Below are 18,660 nucleotides of genomic sequence, written 5' to 3'. Positions count from 1 at the left end.
CACGTTTCCCCTATTTCCAAACTACGTCGACTCTGATGTTTGTCCATGACAAACTACGTAGGCCCAGGATGCGACATCCTGCCGAGTCCGTTTCTTCCGTCTCTCATCTGTGTTTCCTTTCAGTGTGTGCAGTGTTTTGAGCAGTTATCTAGCAACCTTTCTTCTATTCTTTTTGAGCGTGGATCCCGTCGAGTACGACGGATGCGTAGGGGTGCTAATACCTTCCCTTCGCATAACCGACTCCCGATCCTATCAATCTCTGGTCGTGAGACCATTTCCTTTCCAGGTTTACTTCGAGCGTTTCCTTTCCCTCCTTTGGGATAAATAACGCACGGTGGCGGCTTTGTGTTCTTTTCCCGCCGGTTTTTCGCGTAATGCGACAGCTGGCGACTCTGCTGGGGACTATCAGAGAAGTTGACCTCTTGCTGGTCCATCTTTCCTAAGCGAGTCAATCCTAGCGCTCTGTAGGATAGGTGTTGGTTGCTTTTACTGCTTTATTTATTGCATTTAGGATTATGATGTGATTGTATATACTTGCATATATGTTTGCATGCATCGGTTTTCATTGTGCTGGCTGTGTATTTGTCTCTCTGAGGGGTGGGAGTTACAAGAGGTAAAAGGCCCAATACCCAGGCTATGAGTGAACTCTAGGATACCTAGGAATAGAGTGATTCATGGGAAGCGGGTGGTATAACGCCACTTAGCGGAACATGGCATCGCGAGCATTTCAGATTCTGATGGGGTATTATCGTTGCATACATCTGGTGTGCATATGATGATATTCTTGAAAGGATCGTTTATCCTGCGTTTCTCTTATCCTTACCCTGGCCTAGATGACACCCGTGAGTGGGGCGGGATTGAATCATTTGCAGGTACAGATGGTGACTATGGTTCAAATGGACTTATGGACAATCATTTCTGACACGCCGGAATTCTGTCCGTGATATCTATCAGCGGGTTCCGTTTATTTCGGATCCCCGGGTTGAATTTGAGGATACTTGTTCAGAGGATCTGGTTGTCATCCGTTTAGTGGATCTCCTGTGATGATAGTGATATATCCCCCGGTTCCGTTTATTTCGGAACTCCCCAAGTTGGATTTATGGTTACTCGGGCCCTCAGATGATTGTAATCAGTTCAGAGACCGGCCCAATACAGTTGATCCTCAGATGACTTGGAAGAATGCACAGTGACCTGCCTGCATGCATTTCGCATCATTCCCATTTCGCATTCATATGCATTTAACCCATGTCTATCCGTACTCAGGGTCCATTTTTGATTGAGATTCCGGTTGAGAGACATCCAGATGTCAATGTTATTGTTGAAATATTATCCATCTCAATGAAACCAGAATCAAAAGACAGAATATTCCTCATACGGATAGACATTGCATGAGTGAGTCATATTAACCTGTTTGCTGTTTTGTAGGTGTCAGTATCTAACCGGTGCGCATAGCTCTTCCGTTCAGAAATCCTGCCAGAATCAACAAACTCGGGCTGATGGATCCACCCAACACCGACATTCTCAAATTGAAAGAGATGATGAGAGAGTTGTTCAAAGTCGTGCAGGGGCTCACCTTGGGGCAGAAAGCAATTGCTGAGAGAGTGGAGAAGATTGAGAAATGGCTAATTACGGAGAAAGTTCAGGGAAAGGCTCCGTCATCCGTAGTAAAGAAGCCCTCTGGCAATGGTCAGCTCAAGAAGGAGGTTGAATCAGGTGGTGTGCAGGCCAAGAAAGAACGCGGTAAGGATCGTTACCACCCTTATGCTGCTGCAGTGACCATCCCTGCTGATAATCCACCTGTACAACAGCAACAACCGCCACCTCAACAGAAAGCACAGAAAGCTGGGTGCCAACAGAAGAAGGAGACGACGAATCGTCAGTTTGATAAGCCACTCGTGACTTATACCCTTTTGTTCAAGAGGTTGAGGGATCTTGGTTTAGTTCGGCCGAGGATATTGGTTCTTGTAGAACTGCATCGGAGGCCTGCAAACTATGATGAGAACGCCAGGTGCGAGTTCCATTCTGGGGCACCCGGACACAACATTGAGGGTTGTAGAGCTTTTAAGCATGCCGTCCAAGATATGGTGGATTCTAAGGCCATCAGTTTAGCACCGACACCAGATGTTAATGCTAACCCCGTGCCAATGCATGGTCCTGTGGGGGTGAAGGTGATGTCAAAGGACAAGAGAGGAATAGAGGTGACTGATGGGGATCAATTAAAAACTCCAATGTCTGTGGTCCCGAAACATCTGAAGAAGAGTGGAGCATTCCCTAGTGTTGATAATTGTTGTGCGGCTGTCGCTACAAATGGGTGTGCAATGATAAGGGAGACGATTCAGAAGATGTCGGATGTAGAAATGGACGGTGAAAAATGTGAAACACCAAGTCAGGAAGTTGAAACCGTCAGGGTGGAGAACGCCATTCTTGCTGAGAAAGAGAAGAAGATGCCCATTTCTTCAAACAAACAGGCCATGGAAGTGGTGAAGAACGGAGAAGCCCTAGGCTAGGGAAAGATCATAGACATTATGGTGAAAGCAGATATGTTCGGAGTTGGCTATCAGCCAAATCAAGAGTCGTCTAGACAAAACAGAGGACGTCGTCCACCGTTCACATTCATCAGTGCTGGAGTGCTGGATCCAGGTCATGCCTACGCGGTGGGTGAAGAGATTGACAGTGACTGCGATCTTGACTCGTGGATAAGATTGTGCGTACCAGGAAACTGGAAGGCCTCAAAGATCATCACTGTCACTCATCATGAAGAGTAGTATTTCTGTTTTTCAATTCTGTTTGCATGAAAGCCATACGTTTTGCCCGAAACGTAATGGTCCATTATAAGGGCCACCTCATGTGTTTCATTTTGCAACATTTTGCATCATTAATAAATGGATGTTTTTGTGATTAAAAGCGGTGCTCCCTGTCTTTCATTTCTTTTTGCAGTTTTTAAAAAAAATAAAAAATAAAAAATGGCAATGCTTGTTTTCATTTTCTTTCCTTTTGATTCATCTTGTTCCGACCTCAAAAGTGACTATCCTCCTGATCTCATTGATAACAATTCGGTTACACCTCTGTATGACTTCGAAAATCCGATCTATCATGCCGAAGAAGAAGGCGAAGAAGTTTGTGATCTGCTGGAATTAGCCAGGTTGTTGAAACAAGAGGAGAAGGTGATTCGACCGCACGAGGAGCGATTCAAGATTGTTATTCCAGGAACCGCCGAGGTCAGAAAGGAAGTGGAAGTCGGGGCCGCTTCAGAGGCAAATGTCAAGAGCAGAATGGTAGCATTGTTGAAAGAGTATGTCGATATCTTCGCCCGGTCTTGTCAAAATATGCCAGGGTGGAATACCGATGTCGTGGCGCACAAGCTACCATTGAGAGAAGACTGTCCTCCAGTGAAGCGGAAGCCGGTGCTGAAAAAGGATGAGAAGGTGAGAATGTGTGTTGACTACCGAGATTGAACAGAGCCAGTCTGAATGGTGATTTCCCATTACATCGATGTGTGGGTAGATAATACAGCTCAGTTCTCGGTGTTTTCCTTCATGGATGGCTTTGCTGGCTGTAGTCAGATCAAAATGTCGCCAGATAATATGGAGAAAACAACGTCCATCATACCATGGGGCACTTTGCGTTATAAGGTAATGCCGTTCAGTCTCAAGAGCGCCGATGCCATGTATCAAAGAGCCATGGTGATTTTGTTTCATGATATGATTCATCATGAAACGGAATGCTATGTTGATGACATGATAGCAAAGTCCCAAACAGGAGAGGGGCATCCGGTGGACTTGGTCAGGTTGTTGGACCTGTTGAGACAACTCAGACTGAGGTTGAATCCGAATCAGTGCACTTGTGGAGTGCTGTCCGGTAAGATGCTGAGGCTTATGGTGAGCGGATAAGAGGAATCGAGGCCGATCCTGCTAAAAACAAAAAAAAAGGAGAGAAAAGAAAAGAAAGCAATACAAAGAAATACCTGAACCGAGAACAGAAAAGAAGGTTCGTGGTTTCTTAGATAGATTGAATCGCATTTCATGGTTCATATCTCATCTGACAGCCACGCGGGAACCCATTCAAGCTGGAAAAAAAAGAGCAAACGGTTAGGTGGATAATATTTGCCAAGGGGCATTGAATGATAAAAAAATAAGTTGCAGGAGCCTCCGATTCTAATGCCTCCCGGTGGAGAGACGGTCATTAATTCTGTACTTGACAACCCTCGAGGGGTCTATGAGGTGTGCACTGTGTCAGCATAACGAGTCTGGTCGAAAAGAGCATGCAATTTACCTTAGCAAAAAGTTTACCGACTGTGAAACAAAATATTCACTGCTCGAGAAAACTTGCTGTACTTTGGCATAAGCTGCTCGCCGACCGAGACAGTGTATGCTGGTTCATACCACTTTGTGGATCTCCAAGATGGGTCCGATCAAGTAGATTTTGAGAAGCCAGCATTGACCGGACGGGTTGCGAGATGGCAAATGATTTTAACTGAATACGATATTCAGTATACCTCTCGGAAAGCAATAAAAGGGGAGTGTACTGTCTGATTACCTTCCCCAGAAGCCCATTGATGATTATCAATCGAGAAAGTCTGAATTCCCTGATGAGGACATCGAGGTTATCAAATCGAAAGATTGTGAGGAACCGATCCTGGAGGAGGGGCATGACCCTGAATCCGAACGGATTCTAATGTCTGATGGGGCTGTCGACGTGAATAGAAACAGGGTTGGTGTTGCTTTGGTTACACCAAAGGGATCCCACATTCCTTTTGTTGACCGGATAACAGTTGAATGCACCAACGATGATGGCTGAGTGCGAAGCCTGTATCCTGGGTATCGACCTTCAGTGCATACGTCTACTGGGGCAATGCCGTTCTCACTCATATTGGATGGAAACCGTGCTACCGGTCGAGGTCCAGATTCCGTCAGTGAGAGGATGTAAAATTGGAAAAGGCTTAGTGGATAAGGACTCAGTACAAAGAGTTAAGCCTGATTGAGGAAAAGAGGCTGGCGGCCATTTGTCATGGGCAGTTGTACCAGCAACGGATGAAGCGTGCTTTTGACCGAAAAGTGCGACCTCGTGTGTATCACGTGGGAGATATGGTGCTGAAAAGGATACTTCCTCCTCAAAACGATCGTAGGGGAAAGTGGACACACAATTATGAATGCCCATTCATGGTCAAGAAGGCGTTCTCTGGCAGAGCCTTGTTGTTGACGACCATGGATGGTAAGGATTTTCCATCCCCTGTGAATGCGGACGCAGTTAAAAAATACTTCGTATAAGAGACCCGCTGGACGAAAAGAATAAAAGAGTCCAGGAAAAAATGGGCATCCCGACGAACCAAAAGAAAAGGAAAAGGTTCGGGCAAAAATTAGGGATAAAAGGAAAAAACTGTACACCCGGCAAGTCGAAAACCCCACAAGGGCGGCTTGGGCAAAAAAGGGTATCCCGGTGGACCGAAAACCCGAAAGGGCGGTCCAGGAAAAAGAGGGAATGAAACGAACAACTGCGTCTAGCATGGTCGTTTGTGCTTTGGATATGACTTGGATAATCCCCGACAGAGATTGATCGGAAGCGTCTTGTTCAGAAGGCAGAAAGTGTGGAAAGTCTTGAGGACATATGGGGTGTAACCGAGTTGGAACCCGATGAGATCACGGTTTCACATTGCCATTAGGATAGATTTTTCCTTTTGTGCGCAATCACCTCTTTTCAGGGATTGCTTCCTGTGTTGCTCGGTTCTGAGCCACCTTTCGTTCAGTCAATAAAATGCATGTTCAGTCAAATAAGTTTTGTTTTGTTTTCATTACCGCTTTGATTGCAAAAACATTCGTTTAGTTTGATAAAGAATATTTGCATTTTGAAACATAAAGGTCCCTTCCGATGCATTCTTATAAGATTGAAAGCGTGAAATCTTATTCGGTAGTTTGAGTGACCTAAGTGATTGGAATTTTGGCACGCCTGGGGCACGCTTTTATCTAACGATCTCTTGTGCAGGTGCTGTTAGATATCTTCATTCACTTGCAGTTTGTGATGGGTAACCTTTTGACAAAAGATCCCCGCAGAGTCCAATCAGGGGCAAAGAACGGTGAAAAGACGGCGAAAGAAGGACGGCGATCTTAGAGGGTAATCAAGAAGACTTTTCAAAGTCTGAAGATTAGAGAGTTAGCCCGGATCTGAGGAGATCATTCGTCTCAAAGCAAAGAAAAGATGAGAATACTAGGTGATGAATCAGAAAAGACCGGATGAATCTGGGAGTCCTCAAGAGAGGGAAGTTGACACTGTGGTTGGATGATGAATGCCGGTGTTCGACGAATCGACGAGTGTTCCGTCTCAAATAGGCCGTATCTCCCCAGTGGATTTGGGAGTGTTATCTCCACAGCAGGTTCGAGATCGGTGTCTCCTCAGCAAGCCTGAAGGTTGCCATATCCCCAGTGGAGGTTTCTGTGGGTAGTTTGTTCCTCAGCAATCAGGTTCGAAATGCCTTTCCCCCAGCAGGGTGGAGAGATGTTTTTCCCAGTGGGTCTGAAGACTGTTAGTTCCCCACTGAGCCTGAAAGTTTGCTATATCACCAGCGGAGGTATCTGTGAGTAGTTTGTTCCTCAACAGTCGGGTATGAAGTACTGTAATCCTCAGGAGGGTCGTGAATGCCTTTCCCCAGCAGGGTTGTGATTGTTTTCCAAGTCTGAAGTGGGCAGTCTTCCCAGCGGAGGTTTGTGTTGATGGTTTTCCCCAGCGAGGTCCCCAAGCGGATCAGGTACGGTGAAAATTACCCCAGTAGAGATAAGCATTGATTGCTTCCCCTAGCAGAGTAGTCCCCAAGCAGATCGGGTTCGGTGGAGGTCATCCCCAGCAAGGGTTATCCTTCCCCAGCAGGGTGGAAATTGAAGTGGTATTGAATTCCTCAGGAGAGTTCCTCGAGCTCCCCGGTGTTGTCCCTGGAGGGGACGTGTTTTTATGCATTCATCATTTAGATAAACATAGCATATTGCATCATTAAGAGCGTAGCATTTCCATGATTATGGGGCATTGCGCTGGAAAAAATCATGCATCAACATTGCAAGCATAGACTAGCCCTAAGCCGTGGTGACCATCCGAGAATGGGATCAAGTGGTAGGTGTAGATGTTATTCAGAAAGGTTTAGCATCGCAACGATTGGGTCATTTGGATTGATTTCAAAGTTGGTTTCCCCAGCATGGTTGAGAAGTTGGTGTTTTCCCAACAAGTGACTCCTTAGTTGAGTGGGTATCCCCAGCAATGCTACTCCCCACAAAATTGGTAGCATCTTGAAAGCTTGGATCAATTCCCCAGCAGAGGTGGACCGTTTTGCAACATCTGTATGGCACAGTTACTGCAGTTGCTCTTGACAACGTTCAGAATCAACAAACCCCAGAGAGGTTTATTTCCTCACCCGTTAGCGAAAGGAAAGCTTGACTCCCAGAGTAGTCCCCAGCAAGTGTCGGGCCTTGTCTTGACATATGTAGGTGTCATCCTTGCGATACCAATCCCCGTGCGGGTCCTTTTTGGTGTCTGTAGACATCATCTTTCGATGTCCGTAACATCAGCCTCCTTCCTCCCATTCATCCGTTGATGTCTGGTTGAGTTTTCCTATTCGTCCGTTGGCGTCTAGTCGTGGTTTCTCTTCCCATTCATCATCTTTCGATGTCTGGTCGTGGTTTCTTTCTCCCATTCATCCGTTGTTATCTGGTTGAGTTTTCCTATTCGTCCGTTGGCGTCTAGTCGTGGTTTCTCTTCCCATTCATCATCTTTCGATGTCTGGTCGTGGTTTCTTTCTCCAATTCATCCGTTGATGTCTAGTTGAGTCTTCCTATTCGTCCGTTGGCGTCTAGTCGTGGTTTCTCTTCCCATTCATCATCTTTCGATGTCTGGTCGTGGTTTCTTTCTCCCATTCGTCCGTTGACGTCTGGTTGAGTGTCTTTTTCCAGTCATCCGTATTTGTCTTGTCACCCCTACGTTGGTGTCGGTAAACGTCGAGTTTTTCCCATTCGTCCGTTGATGTCTAGTTGAGTGTCTTTTTCCAGTCATCCGTAGATGTCTGGTCACCCCTACGTTGGTGTCGGTAAACGTCGAGTTTTTCCCATTCGTCCGTTGACGTCTAGTTGTATATCTTGTTTCCCCAGTCATCGGTCAATGTTGGGTCATGTATCTTTTCAAAATCCCTAGTAGAGTCGTCGGTAAACGTCTTGTCTGGCTCCCGTTGTGGACCTCTTCTTCCTCCCCAATCGAAGCCGCCATCGGTAAATGGCCTCGCTTTCCTTGGTGTCAGTGTACATCAAGTCGACTGTTCAAGCCGCCATCGGTAAATGGCCTCGCTTTCCTTGGTGTCAGTGTACATCAAGTCGACTGTTCAAGCCGCCATCGGTAAATGGCCTCGCTTTCCTTGGTGTCAGTGTACATCAAGTCGACTGTTCAAGCTGCCATCGGTAAATGGCCTCGCTTTCCTTGGTGTCAGTGTACATCAAGTCGACTGTTCAAGCCGCCATCGGTAAATGGCCTCACTTTCCTTGGTGTCAGTGTACATCAAGTCGACTGTTCAAGCCGCCATCGGTAAATGGCCTCGCTTTCCTTGATGTCAGTGTACATCAAGTCGACTGTTCAAGCCGCCATCGGTAAATGGCCTCGCTTTCCTTGATGTCAGTGTACATCAAGTCGACTGTCTGTTTTAATCATCCCCCGCAGAGTGCAAATTTCTACAGTTCTTTTGGTATTCAATCCCTGTGTACCTTGAAGGTCTGATAGCCGTTGCTCTCATCCGTTCGGGTTCCTAGTTGATTGAATAGGGGCAGCTGTAGCACCTCAAATTTGCACCTCCCATTTGTACATTCATTTCATTTTTAGGTCATTAACATTGCATTAACATTGCATAGTACATTGCATTTCATCAGTCAAGACTGGTATCAGGAGAATTCATATGTGCAAGGAGCCAAGCATTTCCATGAGAAAAAGGCCCATATGGTTGTTCTAGAGAGCTTGTGTGAATCAAGGATCATTTTGAAGCAACTTGACCAAAGGCTAGAGGCTCAAAAGTCATCAGTACATGTCCAAGTCATCTGAGGCCCATAAAAGTCAACTGAAAGTCAACTGAGGGCTAGGAGGTGGAGAAATGGTTTGAGACACGTCATTCATGTCCCAAAGAGGTTCATTCATCATGACAAGTGTCTACATTGAAGATTTTGAAGCCAGATCAAAAGTTTCCCAAAATGGAAAGTGACATGTAATATGAAAGTTTCCAAAAATGGCAAGTTTTTAGACCAACTTCAACTCAACTGTCCAACATCAAAGAAGCTTCAAATGAAATTTTGTCCAACATGAAAGTTGAAGATACATCTCTCCCATTGCCAAAAAGTCCAAGATCATGATCATCTGATAAATGGTTGAGGAGATATGGTCCAATCATTGCCAAGTGTGCATGGAACTTCAAATGGCCATAACTTTTGATTCATAACTCCAAATTTGGTGCCTCTTTTTCTAAAATGCTTGTCATGACATGAAGTTTCCAAAACATCCATCACATTGCATGAATTTCCATCATATGATCATTTGTGCATTCAAGTCAATTTTGGAGGGAAACTTGAAAATTTAAAAATGGTGCATCATGAGAACTTTTTACCAAGGCCAATGTGTTTGAAAAATGATTTTGAGTGACTTTGATCAAGCACATGGCACTGTTCACGCATGCATTAGCCATGCACCTCCAATTTGCAAATTTTGGTCATAACACCTTATCCTGATTAATCACAACTAAACCAAGCCTAATTTTGATTAGTATGTGATTAAGACTTCATATATATTCATAACCATAACAGAATTGAATGAAATTCAAGATCTAGATCTCAAAATTCTCTCTCCCTCCAAAATTTTCTCATAATCAAAATTCAAATTTCTTCAACATAGCAACTGGTTTTTATTGAAGATTCATGATCAGTGAGTTGGATTGAGTGTGAATCCAGTCTTTGTTTGAAGAATTCGAGCATAATCAAGCAGTTGAAGCTCAAGAACTCAAGAATGGAAGTTGTTTGGTGAGCTAGATCTACACGTTTCCAAGCTTCAAATTCTTCATCAAACATCATTACAAGTATTCTGGAGCTGATTTGGATCATTCAAGGCCTTGGATCGTGCGTTTTCAAGAACTGCTCTTCAAGAGGTCATATTTTCGAGCTTCTTAATTCACTGTTTTGTATGCATAATCTTGTAGATCTCTCTTTGCTGATAAATCTGATGGAAATTTCATGTAAAATGGTGCATTATTGAGTGAGATATGTGTGATTGAAGTTTGATGCATCAATTTTATTTTGCTCGATCTGCATTTGTTGTGATGATTTAGCATGAATTGACAATGGATTATTGATGTACGTTGCATGAGCTTTGATTTGGTATACTTTTTGATGAATTCTTGAAAATTCTGGAAAATTCTGGAAAATTGGCTTGAAGCTCATACTGTTCATCATCGTCTTCGCGAGGAAGACGATGTTTTCCAGATTAGCGACGGCTTTGCGTCCATTTAGCGTCCACTCTGGTTTTGGCTAGGGTTTTTGCCCAAAACGACTGTGTTTTAGTGCAACGCGCTTATTTTTGAATCTGGACATGGTTCGATTCCTCCTGGCTCCGCTTTTTCAAATTTCGCTTCCATTTATCCATTTCCTTCCAAATTTCATATGCTATGCTTCATTTGATTTCAATTTTTTTTGCCAACTTACAAAATTCATAACAAATTGAAAAATGCTCCAAATAATCCCTGGTTTTTTGCTACTTGTTCATTAAGATGTCCTCTATTTGATGATGTTATATTTCTGAAGTTGTGCATGGCTGGATTTTGAATGGTGTTAGAATTTGTGAACATGTGTACATTTGTGACCTTGCTCCATTCATCTTATCATGAAATGCTTGATTTTAATCCAAATGCCATGAAATTTTGCATGATTGTTCCTAACATGTTAATGGATGTTTGTGGCTTGGTTTGGTATTTTTCTCATTTACCATTTCTATTTTATGTACATGTTTGTATGGTGTGACAATTTGTGTCACACATTTGGTTGATCAACTTGTGCAATTTCATTTCCATGTCAAAGGATCTTTGATGCTTCTGATTTTCTGTATGATGATCATGTTTGATGTGTTGAATGCTCATGAATTTTCCAGAATTATTTGAATTATTTCTGTTTTGATTTGGATTTTTCATTCTCAATGTCCATTTGAATGCTTTGAAATTGTCTTTGACTTATCATGCTTATTACATGGCCTTGCTTGATGATTTTGACTTGGTCCTTTTTAGGACATGTTAATATGTGTTTGAAGTTGCATTGTGTTGAATATTAGCTCCTGTTTTGAATATTTTTTTTCACCTTTGACCCTAGGCTTTGACCTAGTGGTTTGGACTTACCTGTGAGTTTTGAATTTCAGGACCAAGCACCTAATCTCCATGGTTGATATTGCTTCATCATTTGAATGTTGATATTTGCTATTGATTGCTAACATTTGGTTGCTTTGTTGGTTGATGATGATTCACTTGAGTTTGCCTTATGGCTTACATATTGTACATTTGGATTGTCTTCTGTTGAGATCTATTAACCATTGTCTGTTTGTCTGAGCACTGTACTGATTATTTGGTTGTTTACACAGGTACCTAAGTTGCTTTAAGTTCATTTGAACTTTTCTTTGCTTGTGGTTGGCATACCACCTAGGTAATGACCTCTGAATTCATGTAGTCTGGAAGACCTGTCATGTTATTTTGGCAGGCACCTGTCTGAAGCCCTGCTTAAGAGGCAATGCTTGTGGTTGTTTATCTTTGTGCCTTGTACATTCAAAGACCTCCTAAGTGAAGAGGCATTGGCAGATAGAAGGGATGTGCAATCCATCCCCTGCTATTCAGTTCTGTCTTTCATCTTGCTCACACCATGTGTTGATGCACTTTGAATAAAAACCCAAAATCTTGTTGTGTCAGTCATTATGGAATAGAGTCCCACATTTTGGACTCCCACACTTTCATTGTTTGAAGCTCTCCCTGGCCAGGGATAAGAGCTATGAGGTCTTACCCCCACTCCCCATTTCATCTGCTTCACCCTAACTCTCAATGTTAGGGTTAAGAGCTAAAAACACCCCTTTACAGTTGGCTTGTTTGTCGAGGTTGATTTAACCCCTTGACTAAAGCCTAGCCTTGTGTGAGCCACTTGTTTGCATATAGTGTGTTTGATTGCTCTCTTGTGCTTGTTTTTGCTTGATTGATGTTTAGGTTAGCTTGCTCCCTGTGCAAGTTAGGATTAGAGACCTCAACATAGGGATCGTATGCATGACAACTTCTAGGCTCGAGTCGTAGTCTCCCTAGTAGTCTGTTATCTCCCTAGTCTCTGGTTAGGGTAGAAGTTCTTTCCCTGTTAAGGGGAACTACGTCGCCCTGATCCTCATACCAGATGAGGTACGTAGGCAGGAGATGAGCTGATCTCTCCGGGCGCCCTTTTTTCTTTTTCAACCCCCTTGTGTTGTGTGGAGTCTGACGTAAGTCCAGCAATTGGCAGTCGGTTTCCTGTGTGTGTTTGTATGTTTGGAGTCTGACGTAAGTCCAGCGATTGGCAATCGGTTTCCTGTGGGTGTTTATTTGTGTGGAGTCTGACATAAGTCCAGCGATTGGTAGTCGGTTTCCTGTTTGTGTTTTGTTTGGCGTGCGTTAGCCGAGCTACGAGTGCTCTGATTCTTCTCTAGTTAGATTAGATACGTATGCATAGGATGCGACATCCTATCGAGCACGTTTCCCCTATTCCCGAACTACGTCGACTCTGATGTTTGTCCATGACAAACTACGTAGGCCCAGGATGCGACATCCTGCCGAGTCCGTTTCCTCTGTCTCTCATCTGTGTTTCCTTTCAGTGTGTGCAGTGTTTTGAGCAGTTGTCTAGCAACCTTTCTTCTATTCTTTTTGAGCGTGGATCCCGTCGAGTACGACGGATGCGTAGGGGTGCTAATACCTTCCCTTCGCATAACCGACTCCCGATCCTATCAATCTCTGGTCGTGAGACCATTTCCTTTCCAGGTTTACTTCGAGCGTTTCCTTTCCCTCCTTTGGGATAAATAACGCACGGTGGCGGCTCTGTGTTCTTTTCCCGCCGGTTTTTCCCGTAATGCGACACTATGGAGTTGAATATGCCTCATCCTTGTGAAAGACCTATGTCTATGGTTGTGGTTGAGCCATTAACTCTCCCTAACCAAGATGTAGAGGAGTTGGAAGACGCGCTCGCCAAGATGAAGCAAGAGAAGGATATGTGCGAAGAGTGTTTCCGTGGTTTGAGCAAGAAGCATGAAGAGTTGCAATTAGAGTCTAAGGACAAAGATGCACTTATCGAGCTACTTGAAAACCGAGTGACAAAGAGACAGAGAGAGCCAGACGTTTCATCTTCTAGCATGCCCCAACCTTTCGTTGCTTGGAAGAAGATTATGGATCAGCTTGTCCTCGAGAAGACTCAGATGAAGGCTTCTTTTGAGATCGAGATCCATCACATTCGAAGGAAGTACGCGCCTTCAGCCAGATCTTCTGACATTGTTGTTAGGGATCCTTAGGATGACTAGTCCCCTTTTCTCTTGTATCTTTTTCATTTGGTTTCTGAAATTGTACTCAGTGTAATCCTTCCAATTTACATAAATAAAAAGAGATTTTCGGTCATATAAAATTGTTGCAATTTCCATTTAAATATTATATTTGCAAATGATATAGTAAGTTCCTTGAAAACAAAAAAATAATTAAGCATTGCATTTCATGCATCATTTGCATAAGCAGGTTTTCGCCAGATGTTTAATTTATGTTTCTTCGGTGCTTTAGCCAAGCTGACTCACCGGTACAATACCCGAGTCAATGATCTGAAAATCATGGAACATTTGGAGCAAGAGAGCAGAGAGCTGAAGCACGAGATCGCACGCCTGACTGCCATGATGGAGTCAGTTCTTGCTGCTCAAAACCAAGCTTCTCCAACACCTGTAAGTCCTCCCGCGAGGACTGTTATTTCAGAGGTGATTACCTCTCCCGTGCATGCTGCTACCGCCCACTTCGCACCGAGTATGCGTGCCGGATTCCCGTGGGGAATGCCGCCCAACTTTGTGCTCGAAGGCTTTGCGCCTACATTTGCTTCCATGCCGGCATCTATCCCGGTCATGTCCGTGCCACCTCCCATTATGCACACTTTGCCTCACGTAGAGGATACCATCTATCATTCCGAGCCGTCTGAGGGTCCGAATGTTTATGAGAAGATGGACGAAATGAAAGATTAGTTTCTTGAGCTGCGCAAGGAATTGAAGATGCTGAGAGGTAAAGATCTGTTTGGGAAGAGTGCTGCTGAGTTGTGTTTAGTGCCCAACGTCAAGATCCCGGTGAAGTTCAAAGTGCTTGACTTTGAAAAGTATAAGGGGAACTCTTGTCCGCTCAGTCATATTGTGATGTATGCCCGTAAGATGTCTACTCAGACCGACAATGACCAATTGCTTATTCACTACTTCCAAGATAGCCTGACTGGTGCTGCACTCCATTGGTACATGGGGTTGGATAGTGCAAGCATTCACACTTTCAACGACTTGGGAGAGGCTTTTGTGAAGCAATACAAGTATAATGTAGACATGGCGCCAGATAGAGACTAGTTGAGGTCTATGTCTCAGAAGGACAAAGAGACATTTAAAAAGTACGCGTAAAGATGGAGGGAGTTGGCTGCCCAGATCACTCCTCCAAAGGAGGAGAAAGAAATGACAAAAATCTTCTTGAAAACTCTGAGTTCATTTTATTTTGAACGCATGATCGCTAGTACCCCCAGTGATTTTACCGAAATGGTAAATATGGGGATGATACTTGAGGAAGGAGCCCGTGAAGGACGATTGTCAAGAGATGAGGCGTCAACAAGCAAGAGATATGGTATCAACTTTGGTAAGAAGAAGGATAGTGAGACCAACGCAGTAATCAGTGGGAGGAAGAGGAGGCCTCAGATCAGAAGAAATCCACCACCCCTTCAACATCATCATCATCAAGTGTCATCAGTAATTTCGATATTTTCTAATCAACAAGCAACACCAATTCAACAACAACAACAACATCAACAACAACAACCGCAACAAAGAACGAACACCTACAACAACAACAATACAAACAACAATCATCATCAGCAGAACTTTGAGAGGAAGAAGGTCTCTTTTGACCCAACTCCTATGTCATATGCAGAGTTGTATCCCTCGCTAGATCTCAAGAACATAATTCAACCAAGGAACCCACTACAGATCCCATAACCACTTCCTGAAGGTGAGAAAAACAAGAAAGGGGGGTTTGAATTGTTTTGGAAATAAAAGCCTTTTCAAAGAATAAGAACACACAGAATTTTATACTGGTTCGCTTAGAAAACAAAGCTACTCCAGTCCACCCGGCCAAAGTGATTTCACCTTCAAAAAGGACTTAATCCACTAATCTTGAAAAATTACACAACCAATCGTCTAAGAGAATAATCTCTTAGCCCTCTCAAGTATACAGACTGCGCAGAGTCACTTGAGGAACAAAAATAATTTAAGCAAAATAGATTTGTAATGTAAGGTGCTTCTAAGCGTAAGCAAGTATTAAAACAAAGTATTAGAACAAGAGTTTTTCACGTAAGAGCAGCAACTCGTGAAAATAGAGAGAGAATATGAATGAATGTTCTGTGCGTTGCAGGTGTGTCTCTCAGTGAGGTAGACTGTCCTTTATATAGTAGTGAGAAGGACCGTTGGAGTGATGACAAAATCTTGGTCTTTGATGAGTATTCAATGTCATTACTTATGTGTTTTTGCTATATCCATTTTGTCTCCCTGATTAACTTCTTTCTTAAAATACATCCTTTCCATAGTGAGAATTATTTCTGTTACGCTTTCTGGACTTGGTGAATCTTCATCAGAGTCTTGTTGTATCGGAGTTATTCTTCAGAGGGTGATCACGTCTGAATTCATCAGAGCTTCTTAGAGTACTAGTCTTCTTGATCATCAGAGTCTAAGACCAGTAGTTTGTTGGAGCTTCTGGTTCTTTTTGCTGTCTTTCTTTGATCAGAATCAGAACTTCTTGGACGTACTTCTTCCTTAGCGGCGTCTGATCCTCTAGCAATTTGTATCTTACACATGTTTGTATCTGATGAAAGATCAGAACCTTTCGTTAACATTCAGAGTACTGCATGAATGTTCAGAGTCCTGCATACTTAGAAAAAATCTCGTTAGAGTGCCATTTTTGGTTTCATCATTTGTTATCATCAAAATCTCAGAAATCTATTGTAGAACCAATTTTATTCTTACAATCTCCCCCTTTTTTATGATGACAAAACAGTTTAAGTTAGAGATGAAACATTTTCAGAAGAGAGTCTTAGATCAGATTTGTAGTGAACTCCCCCTGAGTTAGATCTGGAAGTTCAGAAGTTCTTACCAGACCTTCCATGATTTGGTGTTTCTAGTTAGTTTCCTACATACCTATAAGTCATAATGTTTGCAGAGTTTGAAAGGAATTAAATATGTTTTCATCAGAGCTATTTTTAGTTCTCCCCCTTTTTGTCAGAATAAAAAAGACTTAGCAAAAATTAGCAAAATATTGATATTGACAGGTAACAGTTACAGAAGCCAGAAGCACAGAAAGCAAACATGGAAGAAAGAAGCAACAAGCAAATCAGATAAGGCAACAAGCACATCAGAAAGAACAAAGAAATCCTAGGTGCCTAAGGGTTTGGAGGAGGCATCCTCTGGAGCAGCTGGGACAGCATGTTCTGAATGTTGGCATTGACAGAATCTTATTGGTCCAGTCTGGCTCGAACTACCTATTGTTCTTTCTGCAGCTCTTCAAGGGTCTTCAGGACCAGAGGGACGAAGGTGGAAGACTCCCCCTGAGTCAATGCATCGTTTCTTACTCTGGCAGCAGACTCTTCAGCAAGACGAGCAGCTTCTTCAGCGGCAGCTTTGGCTTTTGCCTCAACTTCAGCAGCAGCAACAACAACATCAGCTAGAGCTTTGGCCCTAGCCTCTTTGATTCTCTGAAGTTCTTCTTTCATTGCCTTCTCTTCAGCTTCCTTTCTTTCCCGCTCCTCAGCTTCTCTGGCTAGACGGTCCTGAAGTCTGATCTTAGCGTCTCTCGTGAAGTCGTTGCAGACTTGTTCAGAGAGGCCTTTCAGCTTGAAGGCTACAGAGGTCATCCAACTTATCACTCTATTCCAGTGAGTCCTTACAGTGGAGGGATCATCATTGATGCCAAAGTTGATGGTCAGAGACTTGACCTTGTCAACTGAAGCTTCTGCAAAAACCTTTATTGTTTCCTTAAGGGTCAGAAGGGTGGTTTCTGGTTCAGAGGCTTGGGGTGGAGAAGTGGGGGGGCTTAAGTTAAGAGTGGGAGTTGGTGGGTCAGCGGAGGTAGTTGGTTGGGGTATTTCAGAGTGTTGTGGTTGGTATGGTTGTGATTCAGAGTGGATTGGTTCAGATGGTTGCGGGTCAGAGGTGGTTGTGTTTGGGTTTTCTGTGGGTGGAGAGGTAACTTCTGGTTCAAGGTTAGATTATGTTGGCTGTTGAGAGGCCAGAGCACGGTGTTGACGCTGAGCCAGAGTTGGGGAGTGAGGGTCAGAGGGTTCAGTGTCAGATGAAAGGGTGTAGTAAGGTGGGTATTCTGGAGATGGTGATGAGGAGGGTGAAGTGGTTTCGTTCAGCATTTCCGCTTCTGAAATGGGTAGAGATGTGGTGGCAAGATTGAATTTTTGAGAAGGTTGGTTAGATGGTCTAGAGGTTGAAGGAGGAGTTTCAGAGGTTATGTATATGGGCGAAGGTTGAGGGAGTGAGGAAACAACTTGTTTGATTTTTACAGAAGGAGGAAGAGGTACAGACTTACCAGGTGATCCAACCAGAGGTGTTGGTGGTCTTGATCCAGATGGTTCTCCCAGCTTTTCTCTTTTTGCCTGCTTTGCCTTCTCAGATGGTTCTCGTGTCCTCTTCATGAAATCTGGAGGAAATTCGGGCAGCCAATCTAAGGTGAAATCTGAGATGTCTACTCCTTGTTTGCGTAGATCATCTAAGTAGTACATGACTACCTCTGGAGGGTCGATCTTTGAGAACAGATAGAGTCCATTTGGGATCTTCCTCTGATCTTTAAGAGCTTCCCAAGAGGCGTCCAGAGTTGGTTTGACCCTTACTTGATTAATAATTCCCATGCTCTTCAGATTACGAGCGTTCAAAGGTCTTCTAGTATCTATCATCACGTCTTCCATGAGTCTGAACTGTATCAGATGGTCCACGAGGCCACTTTCAATCAGTACATCAGAAATAAGCCTCCCCAGAGGAATGTAATTTCTTGTCTTCATGTTGTTTCTGGTATCTTTCATGGAATCTCTGAGATATTTGAAGAGGAGTGCAGGAAGGCAGAGCTTCAGACCCTTGTGAATGCAGTACATAATGCATTTCTGGTCTGTGTTGATGTAATCTAAGGAGTTGGAGGCTAGGCGATGATGGATGGTGCCTAAGATGATCTTCATCCATACCCAGAGGTTCTGATGCAATTCCTTGTTCTTCGAATGCTTGCCTTCAGCACTTTGTTGAAAAGTTGTGGAGTTTATCTCATGGGACAAAGACTTTGCCCTAGGATTGGTGTTGTATATGCGTCTTCCTCCAGTCTTCTCCATGCCCAGAAGAGCAGCAATTAATTTTTCT

General features: G+C 43.6%; 1 protein-coding gene across 1 annotated transcript; it reads right to left on the bottom strand.

Moving 5' to 3' along the window:
• Positions 1-17,516: 17,516 nt before the first annotated feature.
• Positions 17,517-18,038, bottom strand: LOC127122732 (leucine-rich repeat extensin-like protein 1). The gene has a single exon (XM_051053024.1). The coding sequence runs from the start codon at positions 18,036-18,038 to the stop codon at positions 17,517-17,519; it is 522 nt and encodes a 173-aa protein (XP_050908981.1).
• Between the last annotated feature and the right edge of the window lie 622 nt (positions 18,039-18,660).

This window comes from Lathyrus oleraceus, chromosome 2, assembly GCF_024323335.1.
Source record: "Lathyrus oleraceus cultivar Zhongwan6 chromosome 2, CAAS_Psat_ZW6_1.0, whole genome shotgun sequence".
In the NCBI taxonomy this organism is placed as follows: domain Eukaryota; kingdom Viridiplantae; phylum Streptophyta; class Magnoliopsida; order Fabales; family Fabaceae; genus Lathyrus; species Lathyrus oleraceus.
The sequence above is the reverse complement of the archived record's forward strand: the minus strand, read 5'-3'. Positions and strand labels throughout refer to the sequence as shown.